This window comes from Abramis brama (genome assembly GCF_963993115.1).
Source record: "Abramis brama genome assembly, chromosome: 22".
In the NCBI taxonomy this organism is placed as follows: Eukaryota; Metazoa; Chordata; class Actinopteri; order Cypriniformes; family Leuciscidae; genus Abramis; species Abramis brama.
Genome location: NC_139984.1, coordinates 8,848,914 through 8,873,682, shown reverse-complemented (window position 1 = coordinate 8,873,682; position 24,769 = coordinate 8,848,914). Strand labels below are relative to the sequence as shown.

Sequence of the window (24,769 nt, the reverse complement as noted above, 5' to 3'; positions counted from 1 at the left end):
GGGGCACCAGGGGGAGCCAATCATAATTCGGGGGGCCAGCGCCACCCCATGCCTACCCTCTAGATATGCCACTAAACCTGTCACTCATATAAGATCGACTAATAGCAAACCCCAACGATCCAATCAATTCCCAATGGAAAAAATCAAGTCCCGCCCTACATGTTTTTTCTTGTTTGAAAAGGCGTTTCACTCACATAGCTAGGCTAAACATCACAACAGGGAAGAAAAGATATGCAAATTCTGTTTCATGCCGACTTTAACATGTCAAATTGACATCTACCCAATACATTTTTAAAGCTGCAAATAGCCTACAAAATAATATTAAATTAGACCGCTAGAGTTTTCTGATTTGGCACTGTTTATTCTGATTTCATAATTTAGTTGTTTCATGATTCCATTTTTCAAATTGATTTTAAGAGTGAAAACTAAATGTTTATTTACTTGTGCTCAGTAGCTCTCCAAACAAAAAGCCTTTAAAAGCTTTCTCTGTTTTGACTGGGATCGCGCAGTCCCATGAAAGAAGCCACTGTGCAGTGCCTGGATGGAGCATTGCCCGTCCCGAACCCCCCTCGAGTCCCCCCGACACATTATTCAGAGGGGCGGGCCAGTCAGAGAGAGGCGCTGAAGAAATCACCCGCTGCCTGCTACTCGTACAGATGTTGACAGAGCTCGTGCAGTACAACAGCATCTTCACATTTCACTGTTTTTGAAAGAGAAGTCGCTCACTTTGTACCTTCACCATGGGGAAAGTTGAAGGCGGAATGAAATGTGTGAAATATCTCCTCTTCGTGTTCAACTTTATATTCTGGGTAAGTAGCCTAATGCAGTAGTGTTGTATTTACATGCCATCATGTGAGGTATTTTAGTAGTCTATATTTTGCTATCTGGAGCCAGTTGTTGTGCACTTTCAAGTCAAATATTCGTTCTGTTAAGAGTGTTTACACACCTTCTGCAGGAATTTAAAGCTTGATTCGGGGGGAGGCTGAGAGTCTCTGCTCGTACGACTCAAATCAGATTTTCCACTGAGGAAAATCCGCCCCTTTTTCCTTCAGCGTGTGTTTGTTTGGAGGGCAGCAGCCGGACACTGGCGCTCTGTAGGACGGGGTTTTGATTCTCCCCACTGACTTCGTATCTTTTGAATCTGTTCAGTGAATAGATTCGTTTAAACCTCTTGGATAAGTTCAGTAAACCCGTCTGCAGGATATCGTTATGCCAGTAGGAGGCGAGCAGTGAGCATTGTTTATTATGAGTAAATCATTGAATCATTCACTCATTGGACAGTCCACCATGAAATCAAAATGTACCTTTTTTTTGAGTGCAAATATTGCAGTATTTATTACAAATGATTTATGCATGCACGTCATTATTATTATTTTTAATTAATGTGCTCTTGTAATCTTCAGTCAAAGTAACTTCCCCTCCCTCTTTTCTCTGATGATAGCTTGAGGGCGGGACAACCTGTCACTCACATTAGATCGACCAATAGCAAACCACACCCATCCAATCAATTCCCGCCCTACATTTGTTCTTGTTCGAGAAGCCATTTCACTAATATGTCATAATAGAGAAGAAAAGACTTCCGTTTAATGTTGGCTTTAATGCCCTGTTGGTCTGTATAGATCCTAGTTTATGAACGAGATTCGATTAAGCCTAATTCGTTAATAAGCAGGGGTCAGTCAGTTCATTGAAGAAAGACGCCTCATTCATTCAGTTCAGTTCATCCATAAACAATGAATTAAAACATTTATTTTTTTTATTCAGTTATTCAATTTACTTTTAAACTAGACTTTAAAGTTCATTGACAAGTCCCAGTTCATTCGTTCAGACGAAGCGACTCATTCCATGAACAGTGTGTTCGTTCGTTTGGCATAAACAATACAATTTCCCTTCACAGACTCCACTTGAAATGCTATTTCATGCAAATAGCCAGTCTTTGATGGCAGTAGTCAGGTGCTTTAAAACGGCTTTAGTGAACTGAGTAAGTGCATGATAATGGTTTCTACGTTTTAAAAGATTTGTTAAAACACTGATTCATTCATGAATGACACACTGCTCTGCATATATTAGCATTAACTACGGCACGGGAAGCACAGTTTAAGGAAGGCCTGGCTAATTTTCATTGAGGACACTTGTATCTGATTAACCATAAACTTTTCTTACACATGATAGTTCATGGTAAAACATTTTCTGGAGTAAATATGCAACCTTGCTTTAATTAATAATCATGTAACCATGTATTATAATAAATTCTCAACGTGAGTGATTAGAATAACTACTCTTTGAATAAAATATTAGAAAATCTGGGATGAAAAAAAATGGAATGAAATTAAATACAACAGCATTTATATTTTGGTGTGTTTTTTTCTTTTTCTTTAAGCCTTGGTTAATGTCTTACCTGCATGCATGGTAAACCTGGACATATCAAGGAATTTTAAAATAGTAATTTAAAGACAGGAAAAAATTACTAAAATTAATCAAATCTTTAAACGTCTCTGTCACAGTATTTCTATAGTGAACAATGTCATGGAAATTCATTGGTCAAAGGTTTTGAGAGCTCTGCTTTTGGGTGTATCTGTTTGGCCTGTTAACAGTAAATTGACATGAATGTGGTTTATGCACATCTATGCACAGAAACGCCTAGATTCCCATTAAAACAAGTCTGAAATTTTGAAACGGTTTCTGTTTCCACAATAACAGAGCTCTCGTAAAACTTTATTAGTATTTTGTATTACATTACCATATCTCCTGCATTTTCCCCCCCACAATTTCAGCCATTTTAGCATCAGATTTTTAAGCAAGTGACATTTTCCCTTTAGCTGCTGCTCTGGCACTTTGACCTTCCGTTTGACACACACACACGCACACACACGCACACACACACACGTATAAATAAAGAAAGCTAAATAAATGCTTTATCTTATGTAGTTACCAGTAACTACCGGGAGCTAAATTTCATTCTCACAAGCTCTTGTGTTCATTCTAATCACAAATATAATCATAAAATTATTTACATTCTATACTACTTAGTATATGTTGACTTATTGTTGCATTTACTACTCTCCCATTGTGTGCAATACCTTATGCAGTAATCTACTGCCTATTGTGCAATAACCTATCTGTATGATCTGAAAGATCTGTGAAATACTTGACTGCACACTATTGCACACTCCATTAGTATGCAAAACAATGCAACACTTACGGATTTTCTGCCACAACTGTGCAATAAGTTTGCAATACTCAATACTCACACGGCTTTTCTACTTTATACATCGTTATGGAATAACTGGCTTAATTTGCACTAATGCCTTGACAGAGAATTATTTAAATTATTTAAATTGGACGTTTAACTTGCACTAATACGTGATTGCACTGTAAAGACTGCTCTAATTTCATTGTACTTTGTATAGTGACAATAAAGGTTCTTGAATCTTGAATATTTAGATGATCTACTATATTTGCCAAAATGTTAATTTAAGTACACTGTCAATAAAATTTTGGAAGAGCAAACATATCTAAATTGAACTAATATTCTTGTTTGGGCAAATTAAAGAAGACATATTGTATTAAGTCTGCAAAAAATGTTAAATTAATGATTATTTATGGAGCATATAAATGTAAAAAATAATAATTTAGACACAAAACTGCATATAATAAATTCAAAATAACTGTATACAGTGACAAAACTGTAGAATAGTACAGTTTGAAAAGCTGCATACACTAAAAAATATAAGGTGTAAATAAAACAAAGATTATTGGAGTATGTTTTACAAACAAATACAAAACAGATTTTAGCATGTTGGTATATTAACACTATATCAGTAATGAAAAAAAATAAAAAAAAATACTGTAAATTTAAGTTAAATCTGTAAAACCTAAAATGTTCTGGCAACCACAGCTGCCATTTTAATTGTATTTTTTAATATATTAATTTTATATAATTTCTTTATATAATTTTTATATAAATATTGTAATATTTTAGAAATTGTAATATTTCTGCCTCAAATTTTCATGTTTAATTCAATGTTACTTGCAGTTGCTTTGTATATTTCTGTAAAATTTAAACAAATAATTAAGTACATTTAACAAAAAATTACAAAGAAATGGAAAGTAACCCTTTTACAGTCTATGAAAGTAACACAGAAATATTACACTAAAAATCAATGAAATTTACAGTAAAAAAATAAGTTGCATTATATAATTTATCAGGTAAAAACGCTGTATTTAAGCATTCATAAACTGATTGGCAAGTCTTTATGATTTTCTGTAGGAAATTAATAGCATATCACAGATATTGTCAATGTATCTTAATGTGTATTTGTATATTTGTATATCAAATGCCTATGAATGCCAAAATACACAGTGCTTTAAATCATAATTTACAACAATTAACTTAAATTGTTTTATTGCTGTGAATTTCATGGATTTTTGTAATATTTCTACTTCAAAATGTCATGTTTAATTTTATTTTATTTGCCATTTCTTTGTAATTATTAGTGACATTTACTAGCAATTGAAATATCAAGTGAAAATAGGCTCAAATAAAATCCTATGCCAGTTTTATACAGTGCAGTAAGCAGTACTTAAGTATTTCATTCCAAACATTCATTTATCTGAGCTTCTCCAAACAGTTATCCCAAAACATCCATATTTCAGTCAAAGGTACTGTAGCTCCTGTAGTATTCAGTGTAACTCTTTCCACTGCAGCTCCTGCGATGTTCATCAGTGTTTTGAAAAAGGCTGTGAACCACATTGCCGTAGCACAACTTCCAATCTCTGCTCCTGTGAGGCTTTGGTGGCTTTCCTAGGCCATCCAGACAAGCTCTGCTGGCCTTTGAGCTCCATCTCCATTCTGGATCCGTACAGAATAAGGGACTAGTGTGAATAGAAATGTTTTTTAAATGTTCTTCACACTAAGAAAAAAAGGGGACCTATCATGCTTTTTTACAACTTTCTTTAGTGTGTAGTGTTGCTGTTTGGGCATGAAAAAGCTCTGCAAAGTTACAAAGTTCCTCCAGCGGGAGTTATTCTCTATATCAGTAACACTGTTTCTGAACTCCCTGAAACCTGAAAATTTCTCCTGGGAACGTCAACGAACACATCACAATATTCCTCATTTAAATAATTCCTGTCCACTGCATACGTAAAATAAAGGGGCGGGGCCTGGTTGAGTTAGTAGTGTGTTGAAACTCACGGTTATGATAAGGGGCGGGACATTTCTCAAACACACTCGAAGTGCTTGACCAATCACAACACACTGATCCAGCCGACCAATCAGAGCACACTGAGCTTTTCTGCGAGGCAGGAACTAAACAGAGCGTTACTGACAGACTGGGAAGAGAGGAGCTGCAACAGTGGAGAATATATGAAAAATAATGTGTTTTTTAACATTCGAGCATGAAAACCTATTCAAGTAGAGCCAAAAAACTACATCAAGACTTTGTAAAATGCCATATTAGGCCTCCTTTATCGACTGTTCACTGAAAGGTTCTTTAGGGAACCAAAAATGTTTTTTCTATGGCATCACTGCAAAAAAAAAGACCTTTTGGAACCTTTATTTTTAATACAGTAAAATGTGGTTAAACAGAAGTTAAGAATAGAAGTTTGAGAATATCAAGCCTGATTAAGAGGCCGACAGGGAAATAGGATAGAAAAGGGCTAAAGATTGCATGCGTGTGTGTGTGTGTGTGTGTGTGTGTTTGTGTGTGTGTGAGAGCTAAAGAGAGACAGTTGGTGATCATGACCTAGTTAACCAGTGAGCGCAATGGGGTATTGTTAGTAAATTTATGCAAACACACAACTTCTTGCTCAATAACTTCTTCTTTTTAGAGATACAACACAGTTATTTGATCAAGATTCCTGTTTTATCAAACTGAAGTGCTGAAATCCCCATAGTTCTGTTTTGAGAGGATCTTGGATTAACAATCCTGGATTAACAATCTCCGCTTCTCTTTAAAATGTAGCCGGAATGTTCTTGACAGTAAATGAAAGGATCAATTCGAGGAACATCTCTGCATGAGAGCTCTGCTTTGTTCAGTTTGACACAAAAACCTAAATAGCCTCAGAACAGTCTCTTTTTTTTCCCCAGCTAAAACCTCTCGCTCACAACCTGGCAGCTCAGCCATGGAAAATGGGCACAGTTGGACTAGACAGAATAGGACAAAGAGAGGAAATTGTTGAGGATAATGATCTCTGGCCTGTTTAGAGCCACATTAATCTCACAATTATTATCATTCATGTTGTCTGACTGACAGCATTTAGCATGCATTGGCTGTTTGTTTACATTAGCTTGTTCTCTGCTCATTATCCAGTGAAGATCCAGTGATCATCATCTTCATTTAGGAAAGATCCGGATTCAATAAAAATGAAGATATCTGTGACATGATTCATTTAATTTGTTTGTTTGTTTGTTTGCAGTGTATGCAGTACCCATACATCCAAACAGAATTTGTCCTATCATGGATGGAAATCATATTCCCCTGATGTGTGTTGAATCAGAGAGCCTGATTAATTATTAATAATGCTGTCAGATTGGCACAGCCGACAGGAAGACATAAACAAGTGAGGTCAGAGCTGCAAACTGTCGCTGAAGACAAATGAAGTGAGACAGGACAACAAACTCTATGTTTCCCCTTTACTGTGACAGCAATAATGTGGTTTTTGAGTAAAAAGGAAACCTAATGTTTTATTTTTGGCTGTACTGCTTCCATGCCTTTTTTGGTAACCAGTTAGATGCCTTATAACAAATTTTTTGCAATAATGATAAAAATGATGAGTTGATGTGTTGAGATAAACAAGGCCACTACTGGAAGTAAACTTAAGCAATAAGCCCCTCGAAGCCGTGTTTTACAGTGGATTTAGAGCAGCTAAGGGGCGTTGTTAGCTATACGACACGGAGCAGAGTGCCTAAAACCCCTTTAGCTGTTCTAAATCCACTGTAAAACTCGGCTTCAAGGGGCTTATTGCTTTTATAAAACGGTTACTCCATAAAAAATATTCATTTTAATATTTATTTTATTCATAAAATAAACACCAGCAACTAAAAATATATAAGGGATAATGTAGAGCGAGGCGGATGTTATAGCGAATACAACCCCAACAGGCTGATCAGGTCTTGAATCAGTCTGAAGGGGTTGTATTCGCTATAACAACCGCCTCGCTCTACATTGTCCCGCTTATTACATGGCTACCCACCAAATAAATCAATAATTTGACACAAAATATTGATTTAAAAAGGAGTTTATTGATTTAAAAACGATTGTATTGCTTCCGCTTAAGAAAATAGTCCGTTCCGTCTCTACGGTTAGAATCCTGCGTCCATAGCAACGCTCTGTTTTTCATGGCAACGGTGTGTTATCCTTAGCAGCGGCCTGTTATCAAGAAATAACACACCGCATTCTATATTAGAATTCAACCAAGCCATGTAATAAAACGTTATAACACATGTATTCCTCCGCCAAGCAATGTAGTTCCAAAGTGGTTGCTAAGCAACACATGCAGCAACAAAGAATCACAAACGGCAGTTGCGCAGTAATATTAATAATGCGGTCACAGGTGTGTGTTTGTTGAGTAATTTACAACGGCTTCGAACGCGGCTCAACCAATCAGAATCAAGGACTGGAACTATCCGTTTTATAAATAAAATTGCAAGTGTAACTATAGGTGTACAGCATATATAGTCAGACTCTGCAGTTTTTAAACATGCTTGACTTGACTGGACCCGGGTGTGGTTTATATTTCTTAATCACCAGTTGTTATCGACCATACAGACTTGATCCGGACAAGACCAGCACATTAGGAGAGGAAGAGGCACATGAGTTATGGTAATTGATGCTAACAGGACAGGAGTGGCTTTGTGGTAAACACCATTAGGCGTTTGAAAGACTTCATGTCTGTAGGGATATCTGTGGCTGTGTGTGTGATGTGCACTTAGTGTGTTGCTGTCTCTGGGCGTTGCGTGCGTGTTTATGAGTGTCTCTTTAAGTGTGGGCACTTTTATATACTCTTCTTTTTCTTTGATGAAGGTCTCATTACAATTGTCTTGGTGTAATGGCTTGGCCCTTCATGTATGTTTTTTTATTGTTTTTACCTTTGTCAGAAACCCAGACTTTCAAAAACGTTTCAGACCTTGAAAAAAAATCAGAAAATCAGACTTTGATGTGTTAACTAGCACATTTAAAGTACTGGATTATAATTTGAAATGTAGTGTGTTATTTGAAATTACATTAATAAGTTATATAATTAATATAGTCATATATTTTGAATGTACTAAATTACAAACTCATTACAAATATATTTAAATACATGGCATATAAGTTTCAAAAGAAATTAATTAAATTGGTCAGATGGCCCATATTCTGTTCTGATTGGTCAGATGGTCCAGTCTGTTGTGATTGGTCTACTCTGCTCTGATTGGTCTAATGGCCCAGACAGTTGTGATTGGTCTACTCTGCTCTGATTGGTCAGATGGTCCAGTCTGTTGTGATTGGTCTACTCTGCTCTGATTGGTCAAATGGCCCAGACAGTTATGATTGGTCTACTCTGCTCTGATTGGTCAGATGGTCCAGTCTGTTGTGATTGGTCTACTCTGCTCTGATTGGTCAAATGGCCCAGACAGTTGTGATTGGTCTACTCTGCTCTGATTGGTCAGATGGTCCAGTCTGTTCGGATTGATCTACTCTGCTCTGATTGGTCAGATGGTCCAGTCTGTTGTGATTGGTCTACTCTGCTCTGATAGGTCAAATGGCCCAGACAGTTGTGATTGGTCTGCTCTGCTCTAACTGGTCAGATGGCTTAGTCTGTTGTGATTGGTCCGCTCTGCTCTAATTGGTCAGATGACCCAGTCTGTTGTGATTGATCTACCCTGCTCTGATTGGTCAAATGTCCCAGTCTGTTGTGATTGGTCTGCTCTGCTCTAACTGGTCAGATGGCTTAGTCTGTTGTGATTGGTCTGCTCTGCTCTAATTGGTCAGATGACCCAGTCTGTTGTGATTGGTCTACTCTGCTCTGATTGGTCAGATGGCTCAGTTTGTTGGTATTGGTCTACTTTGCTCTGATTGGTCAGATGACCCAGTCTGTTGTGATTGGTCTTCTCTGCTCTGATTGGTCAGATGATCCAGACAGTTGTGATTGATCTACTCTGCTCTGATTGGTCAGATGGCTCAGTCTGTTGTGATTGGTCTACTCTGCTCTAATTGGTCAGATGGCTTAGTCTGTTGTGATTGGTCTACTATGCTCTTATTGGTCAGGTGGCTCAGTCTGTTATGATTGGTCTACTCTGCTCTGATTGGCCAGATGACCCAGTTTGTTGGGATTGGTCTACTCTGCTCTGATTGGTCAGATGACCCAGTCTGTTGTGATTGGTCTTCTCTGCTCTGATTGGTCAGATGATCCAGTCTGTTGTGATTGGTCTACTCTGCTCTGATTGGTCTAATGGCCCAGACAGTTGTGATTGGTCTACTCTGCTCTGATTGGTCAGATGGTCCAGTCTGTTGTGATTGGTCTACTCTGCTCTGATTGGTCAAATGGCCCAGACAGTTATGATTGGTCTACTCTGCTCTGATTGGTCAGATGGTCCAGTCTGTTGTGATTGGTCTACTCTGCTCTGATTGGTCAAATGGCCCAGACAGTTGTGATTGGTCTACTCTGCTCTGATTGGTCAGATGGTCCAGTCTGTTCGGATTGATCTACTCTGCTCTGATTGGTCAGATGGTCCAGTCTGTTGTGATTGGTCTACTCTGCTCTGATAGGTCAAATGGCCCAGACAGTTGTGATTGGTCTGCTCTGCTCTAACTGGTCAGATGGCTTAGTCTGTTGTGATTGGTCCGCTCTGCTCTAATTGGTCAGATGACCCAGTCTGTTGTGATTGATCTACCCTGCTCTGATTGGTCAAATGTCCCAGTCTGTTGTGATTGGTCTGCTCTGCTCTAACTGGTCAGATGGCTTAGTCTGTTGTGATTGGTCTGCTCTGCTCTAATTGGTCAGATGACCCAGTCTGTTGTGATTGGTCTACTCTGCTCTGATTGGTCAGATGGCTCAGTTTGTTGGTATTGGTCTACTTTGCTCTGATTGGTCAGATGACCCAGTCTGTTGTGATTGGTCTTCTCTGCTCTGATTGGTCAGATGATCCAGACAGTTGTGATTGATCTACTCTGCTCTGATTGGTCAGATGGCTCAGTCTGTTGTGATTGGTCTACTCTGCTCTAATTGGTCAGATGGCTTAGTCTGTTGTGATTGGTCTACTATGCTCTTATTGGTCAGGTGGCTCAGTCTGTTATGATTGGTCTACTCTGCTCTGATTGGCCAGATGACCCAGTTTGTTGGGATTGGTCTACTCTGCTCTGATTGGTCAGATGACCCAGTCTGTTGTGATTGGTCTTCTCTGCTCTGATTGGTCAGATGATCCAGACAGTTGTGATTGGTCTACTCTGCTCTGATTGGTCAGATGGTCTAGTCTGTTGGGATTGGTCTACTCTGCTCTGATTGGTCAGATGGTCCAGTCTGTTGTGATTGGTCTACTCTGCTCTGATTGGTCAAATGGCCCAGACAGTTGTGATTGGTCTACTCTGCTCTGATTGGTCAGATGGTCCAGTCTATTGTGATTGATCTACTCTGCTCTGATTGGTCAGATGGTCCAGTCTGTTGTGATTGGTCTACTATGCTCTAGGGCTGTGCCGGTAAACTTGACAACCGCACCACCGCGGTTGTAAAGCGCCACCGCGGTGGCTGAGGAGTACCGGCGGTGGTTTGCAAAAAAAAAAAAGATTGTATGTGAATGCTGTTTTACATTAATATTATGACACACAAAGCTTTGTTTACAAAATAAATAATAGGTTAGCAATTAAATGTTATATTGCAGGCGCAGCCATGGAAAAGTTTGAATTCATGACGAATGAGAGAGTTGTGCGTGAGTCCATAAATTTAAACTTTGTCGGCTTTGAATTCTGGTTTGCGATCTTCACCCGATAATCAGCGAATTTAAAAATATTCCATTAGTTATTCCATATAGAAAGTTGAATTGTCTACTTTTAAACAAAACAATTAAAAACGAAAATAAACCGACTAGCATATGTTTATGTATTCCGTATAGTGTGCAATTCTCTCTATAGACGCGTTCACTGCGAAGATGACGAGTGAGCATCGTCAACTTCATCTTTGCAGCCCAACACTGACACAAAAAAACCCACTTTATTAATAAACAATTCAAATGTCTCCTTGCTATATTTGACACGTTCATAATCATTACTTTTGCCGGTTTGTGACAGCTGTTGTGTGCGTTATTGGCAGCGTCACCCACATGAACGCGTCAACCGCATCAGCACCAGAACATGGAGATTTTATTTTAGAGAATGATCGCACAACAGACATTAGAACATAATCGAATATTCAAAAATCGTGACTCATCCCTGCATGGAATCTCTTTTTTCTTTCCCCATACCTTCACTCGCGTCACCCATTTCCAAAGGGGATTATAAACGTTTCTTCCTTTGTTCGCTTTTAGGTCGATTATTTTCGTATTCTTTACTGTGGTAAAGTAGAAAAAACGCTGTAGGACAGATATAGCCTACATTTTTTACATGTAGCCTACGTCAAATTCTTTTTAACACAGTTTGTGCTTGTTATTAGACATATTGGTATAGGCGCGTCAAGTTCATTTGTAAAGCGCGTTTCACACGCGCGGGTGATTTTAGTTTGGCTTTCTCTGGCAGCGCGCAAACATAGCTTTAAATGTCTTGCCCATGTGGAAGATAAAATTCGCTCTTCATACCTTTTACAAGTAGAAAACATGAAGATATCAGAAAAGAGATTGATGGTCTCTTTCCTGCTCGTGTCCCACATCCCTCTCAAAGCGCAGAGCGGTAGGCTGTATCACGCGTCTTTGTGTGGAAATATTAAACAAACGTTTTTTTTTTCTTAAATAGATTAAGATTTTTCTTAAATAGAATAGATTTATTATATTATGTAAGTTACCAGTATTTACTGATATTTATTGCAATGCTTTAGAGGCTTTATTGTGTTGTTTCTTTGTTTTTATTTATTTATTTCAAAACAACCCCCCAAACACCGCAACACCGCCGGTATTTGGGTCCATTACCACCGCGGTGGTAAAAAACTGCCACCGTCACAGCCCTACTATGCTCTTATTGGTCAGGTGGCTCAGTCTGTTATGATTGGTCTACTCTGCTCTGATTGGTCAGATGACCCAGTTTGTTGGGATTGGTCTACTCTGCTCTGATTGGTCAGATGACCCAGTTTGTTGGGATTGGTCTACTATGCTCTTAAATTCGCGCCTCAGGCTGGCAGACACAAATGGAAAGGAAAATGTGTGAAAAACTGGGCACTGAGAGGTTTTGCTTCAGCTTGTGGTAATGTAAGGCCATAATTACACAAAGAAGCAACAGCAGGTGGTCGGGTACAGTGTAGTGTGTGTGTGTGTGTGTGTGTGTGTGTGTGTGTGTGGAGAGCGTCCCCTGATGTTCTCTGACCACACCCCTCAGAGTGAGACAATAGAGCACTCTCCCGTTCCACTGACACGCCTCAATACTACAACCCTCATGTCATTACAGCCTAATTTGCCATAATAACTTTGCAAGAACCTCATTTCCCAAATTGGAAATTGTGCAGTTATGTTTCTATCTAAACAGACCTTTAAAATGCACTTTAGTTGATGTAATGTCAAGATGTAGGCCTAGTAGTCAGGTTTATTTTGGGTGTGTTCACACTTGTAGTTCAGTTTTCTTGTTTTTTTGGTCCAAACCCAAAAAAAGAAAATAATACATCTAGTCCTGATTCACTAAGTGTTCACAATGTCATTTTTAACACAGAACCTAAAGATATATAATATCTGGACGTACTACATTCGCCATGTTGTCATTATCATGTGATCTACCAGTTTCAGTTGCATCGCTTCACTGCCATTCACAAATCCTCTCCCACGGCCTCATGGGATAATATAGTGTCCATCGTATGCACACTTCAGGATCTCGCCAGAAGAAGGAGGTCATCCAGGGACTTTTTGCCTACTGTTTTATGCGGAAACTTCTCTGAGCTGACTGGATTCTGTTTTCCACCAGGAGATCTAATCAGCTTTTCCTGGGTTTGGGTTGACCAATTCTTTCGTTCTTTTTTTCCCCCCGTCTTTCTTTTTTTCTTGTTTCGTAATGTCTCAGTTTGAAATGTTCCACCTTCTTTTCCAGCATATAATTGGTGTTTTTGTGTTTGCTGCAAGTTCTTCATTAAATAATATAGACACATGATCTCATGATATTTAGTTTATATTACATTCATCTGGTCACTTGGAACATGAAACATCAAAGAAATGTCTGGTAGTTTAATCGTGGCCTTTTTTCTTTCTTTTTTTTGCTACAAATGAAAGCTCTGTTTGTTGCAGAAATTATGGAAATTACATAAAAATGTGCTCAGAAATTGTCTGTTTAAAGACACCATAAAACTCCCAATAAACTTGAAAAAGCCAAATCTTGTTTCCATACATGTAAAATCCCCCTTGAAAATAAAAAGTGACCCAACAAACAATTGGTAACTGTGGAAACTGCATGGCCTAAAGCTGTTAGACTCAGTATGAGAGACTTTATGATTCTTTTGTTTGTTATTTTTGCGTTTACTATAGTATTTACATTTAAAGCAAAGTCATTGGATATTACTTGTAATTATTGTTTATTATTTTTTTATTATGTTATTTGTATAACATTATTATTTACTGTTCAAAAGTTTGGGGTCAGTATATTTATTTATTTATTTATTTATTTATTTTAAGAAATTGTTTTTATTTTTTTTCAGCAAAGATGCATTAAATTGATTAATTGATCAAGACATTTATAATGTTACTAAATATTTCTATTTCAAATAAATGCTGACATTTTGAACTTCCTTTTCCTCAAAATATCCTGGGAAAAAATGCATCACGTTTTCTTCAAAAATATGAAGCAGCAAAATAATATATGTATAGGCCTATATAATAATATGTTTCTTGATTATCAAATCAAGATTTGCCATCAAATAATAAATTACATTATAAAATATAGTAAAATTTAAAACTTCTTTCAAATTGTAATAATAGTTAACAATATTAAAAATGTTTACTGTATTTTGTTCTTTCAAAAATATTAAAAAGTCTTACAGTACCAAACCTCAACTTTTAAACATTAGACTAGTTTATAGTAACTAATACATTTAGAGAGGTTTAGACTTAAAAGTATTGAAAAAAAATGCCAAAAGAACAAGACAAAGATAACGAGTAAGAATATAATTTTTTACAGAGCATGTCCACATTGTCACAGTCACTAATTAATAAGATGCAAATATGTTTCCAGACATACAGTATAATCCTGTTGCAATATTTATTATTTTGTATTCTGCATATATATATATATATATATATATATATATATATATATATATATATATATACTGTATGTATGTTTGTATTCACACACACACATTTTTGTGTGTGTAATGAATATATTTTAGGGAATATTATTGAAGCACACGCGCAGACACACTCGCTCATTGTCTTGTATAGCGTAGTGTGTAACAGACAGACAGTTGGTCTTTTGTCCTACAGATAAACCCTGATCTCTGGAGGGAGGGGGGGTGTGGGGCGACCCAGGGTGGGGCAGTGCACTGAAGTCAGCCGGATGATGTTACACTGCAGTGGGTTACTGAGTGTTTGAGGGCTTGCATCTCCCGAAGGGGGGTGTGCTGTATGACAGCTGGAGGACTCAGGACAGGGTGAGGAAAGTCTTGCCTGTCTTGCATCATTCTCATGGATTTCTATTTAACTTTTAGTATGATTTTCACAGCTTTAGATAGCCTTTGCCCTTTAGACCTGAGACATCTCAGAGGTATTGGTTTTACACAAAAGCCCATTTTAACATGTGTTACCCATTTATGAAGCCCAGTGGTGGCAGGAGACCAAGAGCGTAAAACTGGGAGGGACATTGTAAATTGAATCAGACTCTACTCAAACCAACGGATGATCTTTTGAATGTGCTTTGACTGATGAATGTCTGCTTTCTTTATCATCAGTAATAAGAGTTCTTTTAAGAGTGATGGTGCCTGAATTCTGCGGTCTGTCTTACTAGATTTAAGACCTGAAGGATCCTGCCAGAGTGGAAAAATATCTGTGCCACTTCTCCGTAACTAAGAGAAAACATAAGTCAGAGAGTACATACTTTTAATGCCTTAGATAAAGGTCTGAAATGTTTTATTTATTTATTGTAAAATTAATTCATTTTGAAGAATTTAATTTAGTTGGCCTAACGTCATTTAGCACATATCAACATAATATGTTGCTCATTAATTTTGTCTGATAATGATTCTTCAAAAATGTCTCTTTTTTTTGTGTTCCAAGAATAAAAAAGCAGATTTGGATTTGAAAGGATTTCTTCTAAAGATTTTTGTTGCTCTTGGTCTTGCAGCTGATGGGCTCGCTGGTTCTGGCTGTGGGACTCTGGCTGAGACTTGATCCAAATACCGTGTCACTTTTAGGAGAAGACGGGCCTGATACCTTCTTTATCGGTAAGCAGTCACTTGATAATATTTCATGACTACTTCTCCATGGACATACAAAAATCCGGATGCCTCCTTTTTTGCATTGTTATAAAGGGCAATGTCCAGGGCTGCGTTCAGCCCTCACAAAACGTTGCACAACGTTTTTTAAACAGAAACGGTGATGCGTTGAACACACTGTTCTGATGACGCAAGAGTTGCAACTATGGCAGCTGAGAAGGCCATTTTCCACAAAGATTTCCTAGCTTTCTGCATCTTTTTTACAGCCTCAGCCATAACTCAATCTATCGTTGCCCTTTGCTTATAGCTAGCCGGTGCTTGAATGGGGGCGTGTACGTGTGCAGTGCCGTCAAGCAATTCGTTACATCACGAGACCTGATATCACGCGATACTTCCTGACGCCGACCCGTTTTTTCCGCTCTCGGGCACCAGGGGGGTGCGAAACCATATATTTAAATATACAGTGGAGCTGAGATCATTGAAATTATGTGATTCAAAACTTACACTTGAAAATAGTTAAAAAAAATAATCATTATGACATAAATATTAATTATAATAACTATAATTTAAAGGTGCAGTGTGTGATTTTTAGCGGCATCTAGTGGTGAGATTTGCGAATTGCAAACAGTCAGTCACTCAAGGCCAATCCTTCAAATTGCAAACTCGAATGAGAAGCTACGGTGGCCAATGTAGGATCGGAAGATGTCGTCTGAGTCAGCAGAGAGGAGCAAGTCAAGCAATGAGGTTTCTCTATATTATATTTTATATTAAATTATATTTACTTAATTATTCAGTAAAACCACATGTTATTGCGATTATTTTTACTTGTTCATCATTGTGTTAGTTTTTTATTCACTGACTTTACCATAGCCTGTTTCCATGCTAGTTAGTATAAGATAAGAGCTATGGATAAGAGCATCAAAGCAACTAGGTAAGGGGAAATAGCTAATGTTACGATGTCCGAGGCGTCGTTCAGACAGCATGTTTTTCTCCACGTTTGCAGAGTCAGGGACAACCTGAGTATTCTGCTGCGTCTTTTTCTGCTGCTTCTCATTCAACTTAGTGACGAAACGCACTCTGTAGCACTGTTTGTTCGCTGTCGGCTACGGTAGAAACATGACGTCACGATATGTCGACCTTCATAGAAGGGGGTGCCCGCGGTTATGTAGATATAAATTACTCATTCTAAGGTAATACAAACATAACGGTTCATTAAGTAAGGTCTTTATACACCACTGAAAACATAGTTATGGATCTTATATTGCATTTCTGTCAATAGATCCTCAGAAATATCACACATTGCACCTTTAAGGCGCTCTAAGTGATGTCACACGTTTTTTAGGCTGAAATTTTTTGTCACATATCGCAAACATCTCCTCACTATCCGCTAGCTGCCTGTCCCCTGAACACACTGTAAAAAAAACGCGGTCTCTGTAGACAGCCCAGGCTCCACAAATGGCAACAAAAACAAACTGGCCCAGCCTGGACCACAAAACATAACAAACAGTGTTCCAGCCAATCACCGACAAGAATGATTTGGGGGTGGGGGGTTAGTGCGCGAGCACATGAAGGGGGGTGTGGGGAGTGGAGGACAGAGAAGCATGAAGAGGGAAGTTAGCTAGAGGAGAGATGTCCTAGACAACGACTAACGTTAGAATTATATTCTCTTGAATTTTGATATGGCCGACACATGACCAAAGAGATGACGTTCCGATGAACAAATAGCAAAGAAGAGGGAAAAGGAGAAGGAATGCGCAAAGTCCCGAATTTACATTGGAAAAGTTTCCGTTTCTGTTTCAGGAAGAACGGAAGGGAGGGGGGTGGGGGGACGGGATGAGGAGGAGGGAGGGTCGAGCTAGCCTCCGTTTTGTTTGACAATAACAACAAGAAGTGACGTCACCCAACATCGCTTAGAGCACCTTTAATTAATATAAATCATAATATATATGTATGTATATATATGTATAAACACTTCTGACAAATATGTATTAAATTAAATTAAAACGTTTTTTTATTTAGTGGTTTAGTGATTTAGTGGAGTTTTTGGATGCCAATGTAGCTCATACTGTAAAACAGAAATAAATGTATGACAGACAGAGCTAGTGTTTATTGGTAGTGGATGGAAACATCCGAGGCCACTCAGGGTGGTGAAGTTTCCACCGCCTTCTGCCCAGCCCTCGTGAGACACAGTGAGTTCTTGTACATTTCAAAGGTTGGGTGTTTCTGAAAACAGGAAGTGACATTTCAAATTGTGCTTACTTGGAGGAAACCGCAAGACTTCAGGTTTTCTGTAGCAACTGTTCAACCTTGTGGGATAGTGAGAAAGAGAGAGGTCATGCAATGCTATATCTAGATGCAGAGGAGGGCATTTACTTCCATGATGTCAGAAAATATACTTATCCTCCAACACCCTCCTCCAGCTTGGTTCAGTCAGTGACATCAACCTCATTTGTGGCTTTTAGTACTAAAAGCTGTGAAGAGAAGCCAGTGTGAGAGAGTAAAAAAAAAAATATATTTTTTTATCATTTATCATCACAACTTTTTTCTTTGTCAAATCAACTTAAGTAATTAATGTGGTTCAGATAACATAATATTTTGATTTTCAGTTGATTAAACCAATCTCCTTCATTGTATTAACTCAAAATTTAAATTTCAATGAACTTAAAATTTTAAGGCAACCAGGTAACTTACTTTTAAGTTAAACCAACAAATCATTTTAGTTCATCATCAGCTCAGATGAAGAGTTGCAACCCACAGTCATAAAACCACATGATAATTTTAAAGCATCACACACACTTATTACAACCTGTTTGTCACATTTAAATACAAATACAACCCACATACAATTATATTTATAGACTTACTATATAAGTCCAACTTTTGCATTATACTGTTGCTTTAATTATATTTTTTCAGAATACTTAAATAATTTGTAATGGCCATAGATAAAGAAAGATGTTTTTTCAGTATCTAGCAGCAGGGGTTAACGGGACCTAACCTGACAAACCTTAATCGCTCCTTGGAATAAACCATCTGACAATGCTGACAGTGAACAGTTCAGGCTTCATAGTCCTCTCTGTCTACACACACACACACACACACACACACACACACACACATTTTACATGACTTTTAGATTACAGAGTTAGCAATGACAAAGTATGGTCTTCTCCACAGCTGTGGCAACGGTGTAAATATTACCAGCGTGTGACAAGATTGTTTTTAGTCAAGAGGGAAGATAAAAGTTGTTGCACTCTTTCTGTAACACTTTATTTTAGTTTCCGCTCTAATTTGCTTCTTTTTTTTTCTGGAGATTCTGGTAAGAGGCTTTTGAGCTTGAGTAAGTAACACTCTCAGCCCAGAAGAAGTATATGTTCCGGGAAAAAACATGTTTTGTATGCTTCTGTTTAGTGATGTTTGCAAAGACAAGTATCACCATTTCTCATAGTTCCTAATCATTAAACCTAAGGATTATTTGTGTTAAAGAAATGAATGAAACCTTAAATCATGCCACTTGTTGAGGAGAGCTGTGCTATTACTTTTATAAGGGCTTCTAATGTTTGATTGAAGAGCTGGGACTCTTCTCTGTTCAAATCAATAGCCGCTTTCCGACCAAGTAGTTATAGGAACTTAGTTCTAGGAACTGTCCACTTCTAAACAGTTCTAAGAACTACTCTCCCCCAAACTCGGTTTTGCTGTTTGCGTTCGCACTGGCCAAGTGGCCATAGGAACTGGTAGGAGGGGTAAGGGAGTGACGCAAGCACGGTGACTTTTATTTTGACGGCGCGACGGACCTTTATTTTGGCGGCGCTGAGAACGCCAGAGCAAACAATGCTCGCATTCTCTGTGTTTATTAGTTAGCAATCTGTCTAACAGTACTGTTTAATATCTTATTAGATAGAACTGTTATAGAAAGTAGACAGTATATGAAAAAAGGTTATTAGCCTATGCTGTGTGGTTGATGTCCAGTGTTGCTAGCTGGGCAGATAAACATAATCATGTTTGGCTTGGTCCCCTCAAAGTTGCGTTGGATTTTCTCTTCAGCATAAAGGTTTAGAGACCCATATATCACTGTTTTCCATGTTTGTATAGTTTATGGAGTAAATATATAGGCTATAATCTGTGTGTTTACATTCTAGCTGTTTTAAAAATGGCGGGTGCTGATGTTCCGCGTGCGTTCGGTCAATCAGCGTACACTAACGTCACGGATAGTTCCTATAGTGCTGGTTTATACCCTACTCTGAAGTAGGACCCAAATTAGTTCCTACAAATGGAGTTCCTAGAACTAAAATCGTTCCTAGTTCCTGCGGTGCGAACACGCCAATATCCGGGTACTTTAGCCAATAGTTCTAGGAACTGTGAAAAGGTTCCTCCGGTCGGAAAGTGGCTAATATCACACTTTTCAAAATATCAGCAAGGCTGTGATTACCTATAGCTTTGTACTTGTGGCCTACTGGCTTGTGAAATTGGCTAAATATCCAACAGTCTGCTCAATAAAATAAAGCAGTTCTTTGACCCATAAACAACCAAAAACTGATAGTACACATAAGACTGGAGTTATATATATAAATCAAAGTTTATGCTAATGTAAGTAATGGCGCTTTTCCACTGCATGGTACGGCTCGGTACGGTTCGACTCGGCGCGGAACGGTTCGGCTCGCTTCGCTTTTCCACTGCGTGGTACGACTCGACTTGGTACGGCACGGTTCGGTTCGCTTTAGCTCGGTTGCTTTTCCACTGCAGTTAGTACCGCTTCAAAGTGGGTGGGACTGATCGTTATAGTTGCCGTCTCTACTGCCATGATATCATCATATTAAATGCGAATTTTTCATTCCGTGTTTCCCCATCCACTCCTCGGCAACCAACGAGAGGAACGTCTGCACCTCGTCCACTGACCACGATTCAGCCATTTCTTTTTTTGAAGTTTATACTCTTTTTTTTTTTTTTTTTTTTTAAGCAAATACTTTTAAAACAGGCGCTACAGCATTGGCTGTTGTCTACTGGCTATTTAAATCTAGCGGGAGTGTCTCGTGTCGTAAATACAATGACGCTGGTAGTGATGATTCTGTCTGACCAATCAGTGATCTGCAGTGTTTTCACGTCACATTTTAGTATCGGTACGGTACGCTTGGAAGCTTAACAGAGCCGGTACCATTTAAAGCGAGCCGTACCGTACCGTACCATGCAGTGGAAATGCGCCATAAGTGAGCCGTACTGAACCGAGCCGTACCGTACCATGCAGTGGAAAAGCGCCATTAGTAAGTATTAGTACAGTCTATCACAATATTACTGTTTTTCTGTATGTTTGATTAAATAAATGAAGCATTGGTGAGCACGAGACTTCTCTAAAAACATTCAAAAGAGTCCAAAAGACCCCCAACTTTTGAAACTGTTAATACCCTGTCCCTGACCAGAATGTTTGAGGAATATCATACACACTACAGCATGACTTTGGAAGCACTGTAATTACTTAACATCAACATCTGTAATTTTTTATCCTGCATAATAAAAAAGGGAGGCAACATCCTCCTCTCTATCTCTCTCTCTCAAGAGAGTTTATATCTCATTTCCAGACTTCCCACCTGTCCCAGGTCTCCTGTAGCATAATTACAATGGCTCAGGAAGAACTCCTCATGAACTAAAGAGCTTATGTCTCTCGATTACATTTTGAGGCTAGAGTCTGAGGATGCTGAACCTGTCAGCTTTTTCTCTGTTGTTGGGGCAGATGGGAATTCATACACCCCTTGCCCTCTTTCTGTTCTCTCTAATGAGGATAATAAGATGATGGAAGAGGCTGGAGTGAAAGTTAATGACATCATCTTTAAGTGTTGTGTGCGGTCTCGCTGTTCTCAAAAACATGCTGTCATCTCACAAAAGGACTCATATAACGCTTGTGCTTCCCTCTGCTGGTGATCCGGTTATATTACTTCCCGCTGAACAATCAGAAATCAGAAAGAGCTTTATTACCAAGTGAGTTTGCACACAAAAGTGTATTTACCTTGGTATTGAAGCTTCCAGTATATAAATATAACAAGACACATGATAACAATTAAGAATACATTTTTAGACACAGATAGGATTAGTCATTATAAAAATGTACAGATACTGAACATATTTACAGTATTGTGAATAATAATATGAATAAATAGGACTTAATGAATTTACAAGGATATTGTACTTGGAAGGCATTTAACTGTTCAAGAGGGAAATAGCCTAGAAGAAACTGTTCCTGTGCCTATAGTGATCTGTGGCACTGTCCGGACGACAACAGTTCAAATAGGTTGTGGCCGGGGGTGAGTGGAGACTGTGATGATTTGACCTGCCCTTGTCCTCGCTCTGGAGAGTACAGGTCCTGGAGGTTGGACTGGGGGGCAACAATAATCCTCTCAGCAGTCCGAACCGTCCTCTGATGTCTCCAGTACAGGTTCAGCCTCCAAACCAGACAGTTATTGAAGTGCAGAGGATAGACTCAATATCGTCTGAGTAGAACTGTGTCAGCAGCTCCTGTGGCTCAGCTAGTGAAGGAAGTTCAACCTCTGCTGGGCTTTTTCACAATGGAGTCTCTGTGATTGTCCCACTTCAGGCCCTGAGAGGTGGTGTTGCCCATGAACCTGAATGACTCCACTGCTGCCACAGTGCTGCTCTTGATGGTATGTGGGGGAGTGCTGGGGTGTTTCTCCTGAAGTCCACGATCATCTCCACTGAATGACTCCACTTTAGAGGTGCAGTTATTTGTGTACAGTGAGAAGAGCAGTGGGGAGGACGCACTCCTGAGGAGCACCAGTGCTGATAGTGTGGGTCCTGGATGTGAGTTTCACCATTATCTCACTAGCTGCTGCCTATCTGTCAGAAAGCTGGTGATCCACTGACAGATTGAAGTGGGCACGAAAAGCTGGATCAGTTTGTATGATAGAAGATCTGGTTTGATGGTGTTGAAAGCCGAACTGATATCTACAAATAAGATCCTTGCGCAAGTCAGGTCTGTCGAGATGTTGCAGGATATAATGCAGTCTCATGTTGACTGCATCATCCACAGACCTGTTTGCTCTAGGCAAACTGAAGAGGATCCAGCAAGTGTCCAGTGATGTCCTTCAGGCTGGCCAACAAATGACTTCATGACCACTGATGTGAGAGCATCAGGTCTGTAGTCAATAAGTCCAATGATGTATCGAGCTGTAATGATTTTGTTTTTTGGGGGGGACTGGAATGATAGAGGAGCATTTGAAGCAGCAGGGAACTTCACACTGCTCCTTCTTCACAAGATTGAGACCAGTTGGTCAACGCAGACTTTTAATAAAAAAGTGAAAACTGGGTCTGGGCCTGAAGCTTTCCTGATCTTCTGTTTTTTAAAACTCGGCTCACGTCCTCCACACAGACCTTAAAGGTAGGGTATGGGATTTGCAAAACGGCCGGCAGATTTTGAAAATACACAACTCAAATGGTCCTACCTTCTTTCCTCCAACGCTGGCCCTGACTCCACCCATTCATGTGGAGGGAGGGGGATGGGGGAGGGGGGTATGGTACGACCGTTTGATTGATGAACTTACTGTCCAATGATTCTAGGTGGTCTTGGAAATGATTGGCTGGAGTTTTTCGAGTCCTGCCCGTTCCACAGATGATTAAATTGCTTAATTTTCATTTCAGTGCTTCTAACTCAGTGGCTGTAAGTGGGTTAGGAATAGGATTTCAAATGATTTTGAATAAATGGACAAAAAAGAGAATCACATACCCCACCTTTAAGTTGAATAGCAGGAGGGGGGGGTTGCAGGAGGTGTTGGTGATTGTGTGAAGTGCAGGTCAGAGTGGGTGTGGGGTGTGAGACTGGGCTTTTCAAATTGACAGTAAAACACATTCAGATCCTCAGCCATTTGATGATTGTTGCCGGGTTGTTGGCTGAGAACTGTTTTTTCAGCTTTTCAGAGTAGTCTTTGTTAGTCTGTTTCTGGCCTGGTTATACAAGATTGTATCCCCACCTCTGTAAGTATCCTGTTTGGCATGATGAAGCTGTTTGCTGAAACTAACAATCAATGTCAAGACAAAGAGGTCTTGTCTAGGGCTGGAACGGTATGGATTTTTTCTTACCGCGGTTGAAAAGCAAGAAATTCCCACGGTATAGCGGTAAACCGCTTTAAATCAAAAAAAAAATTCGGTGATGACGGTGACGAGCTCAGACCCGCGGTAGGCATCATGTGACCGCGGTATTGCGGTAATGCGGTAACCGCCCCAGTCCTAGTCTTGTCAGGGTTGTTCTGTTTTGTCTAAGGCCTGGGACACACTAGAGGATTTAAAACTGTGGGAGATCACAGACAGTTTCAACCAATTTTTAGCATTATAATCTCCGAATGCACACTAGAAGATTCGTCCGGACAGCCTGTCGAATGTAGTAGCATTTCCACAGTGAGACGAGATCTCACTGAGATCTCATGTTTGATATTTACGATTTGGGATCTTGCGGCTCCAACGCGATCGGGAGCAGTAAAATAATCGTAATGACAACATACAATTAAGGATTTTGTGGCCAAAAAGTCGTTTGCGACAAGCCTTGAATCAGGCCACACTCCCCCATCGCTAGGGGCAGGCACGCTGGAAGCTGTTTCATGCGAGGGGGGCTGGGGGCTGGGGGCTGGGTTGGAAAATATGTGACGTCATTATGTTGTGGCTGACAACAAGACATAAAATTTCTCTGTACTGTATATGTGTTGTAGCCATTAAAGAAAACATTTAGTTTCATATTTATGTTTAAATATTATAGGCTAATGTTATTTTTTAATTTAATCAATGTTGATTATGAAAGTGAGCATATGCAGCATGAGAAAGATAAAGATACATCATGAGATGCGAAATATGACTGGAGACATGATTTTCACCACTTCATTGAGTTTTGTTTTGTATAAAGACAATTTTTAAAAGATTTTCGTTTTGTATAAATTGTATCTTAATTTTGATCAATGTTTTATCAACCAATTGCCTGTATTTAATAAATAAGAAGCAAATATATAGCAGACAATGTAATAAGACGCCGACACATTCACTTGCATTGCACGTGAACTGGAGGGCGCCGAAACTCAGCTTGTGCATCACAGATTTGAGAAATATAGGCTATCTATTATAGAAAGCGTGAAATGTCTACTTTTAAACGAAACTATTCAAAACGAAAAGAAATAGGCTACTCTCTGATGTAATCCATATGAAATGTGCATTTCACATGTATTTCTCTCTGGCGTTCATGCGAGTCCGCATCGCC

The 24,769-nt window shown here is 39.0% G+C and overlaps 1 protein-coding gene across 1 annotated transcript in view; it reads left to right on the top strand.

Moving 5' to 3' along the window:
- Positions 1 to 593: 593 nt before the first annotated feature.
- Positions 594 to 24,769, top strand: part of tspan2b (tetraspanin 2b) — a 37,398-nt gene continuing 13,222 nt past the window's right edge. Inside the window, exons 1-2 of the mRNA XM_084099576.1 lie at positions 594 to 809; positions 15,435 to 15,534. Of these exons, the coding sequence (XP_083955702.1) occupies positions 741 to 809; positions 15,435 to 15,534 (169 nt within the window). The 5' untranslated portion in view covers positions 594 to 740. The remainder of the gene's footprint in view (positions 810 to 15,434; positions 15,535 to 24,769) is intronic.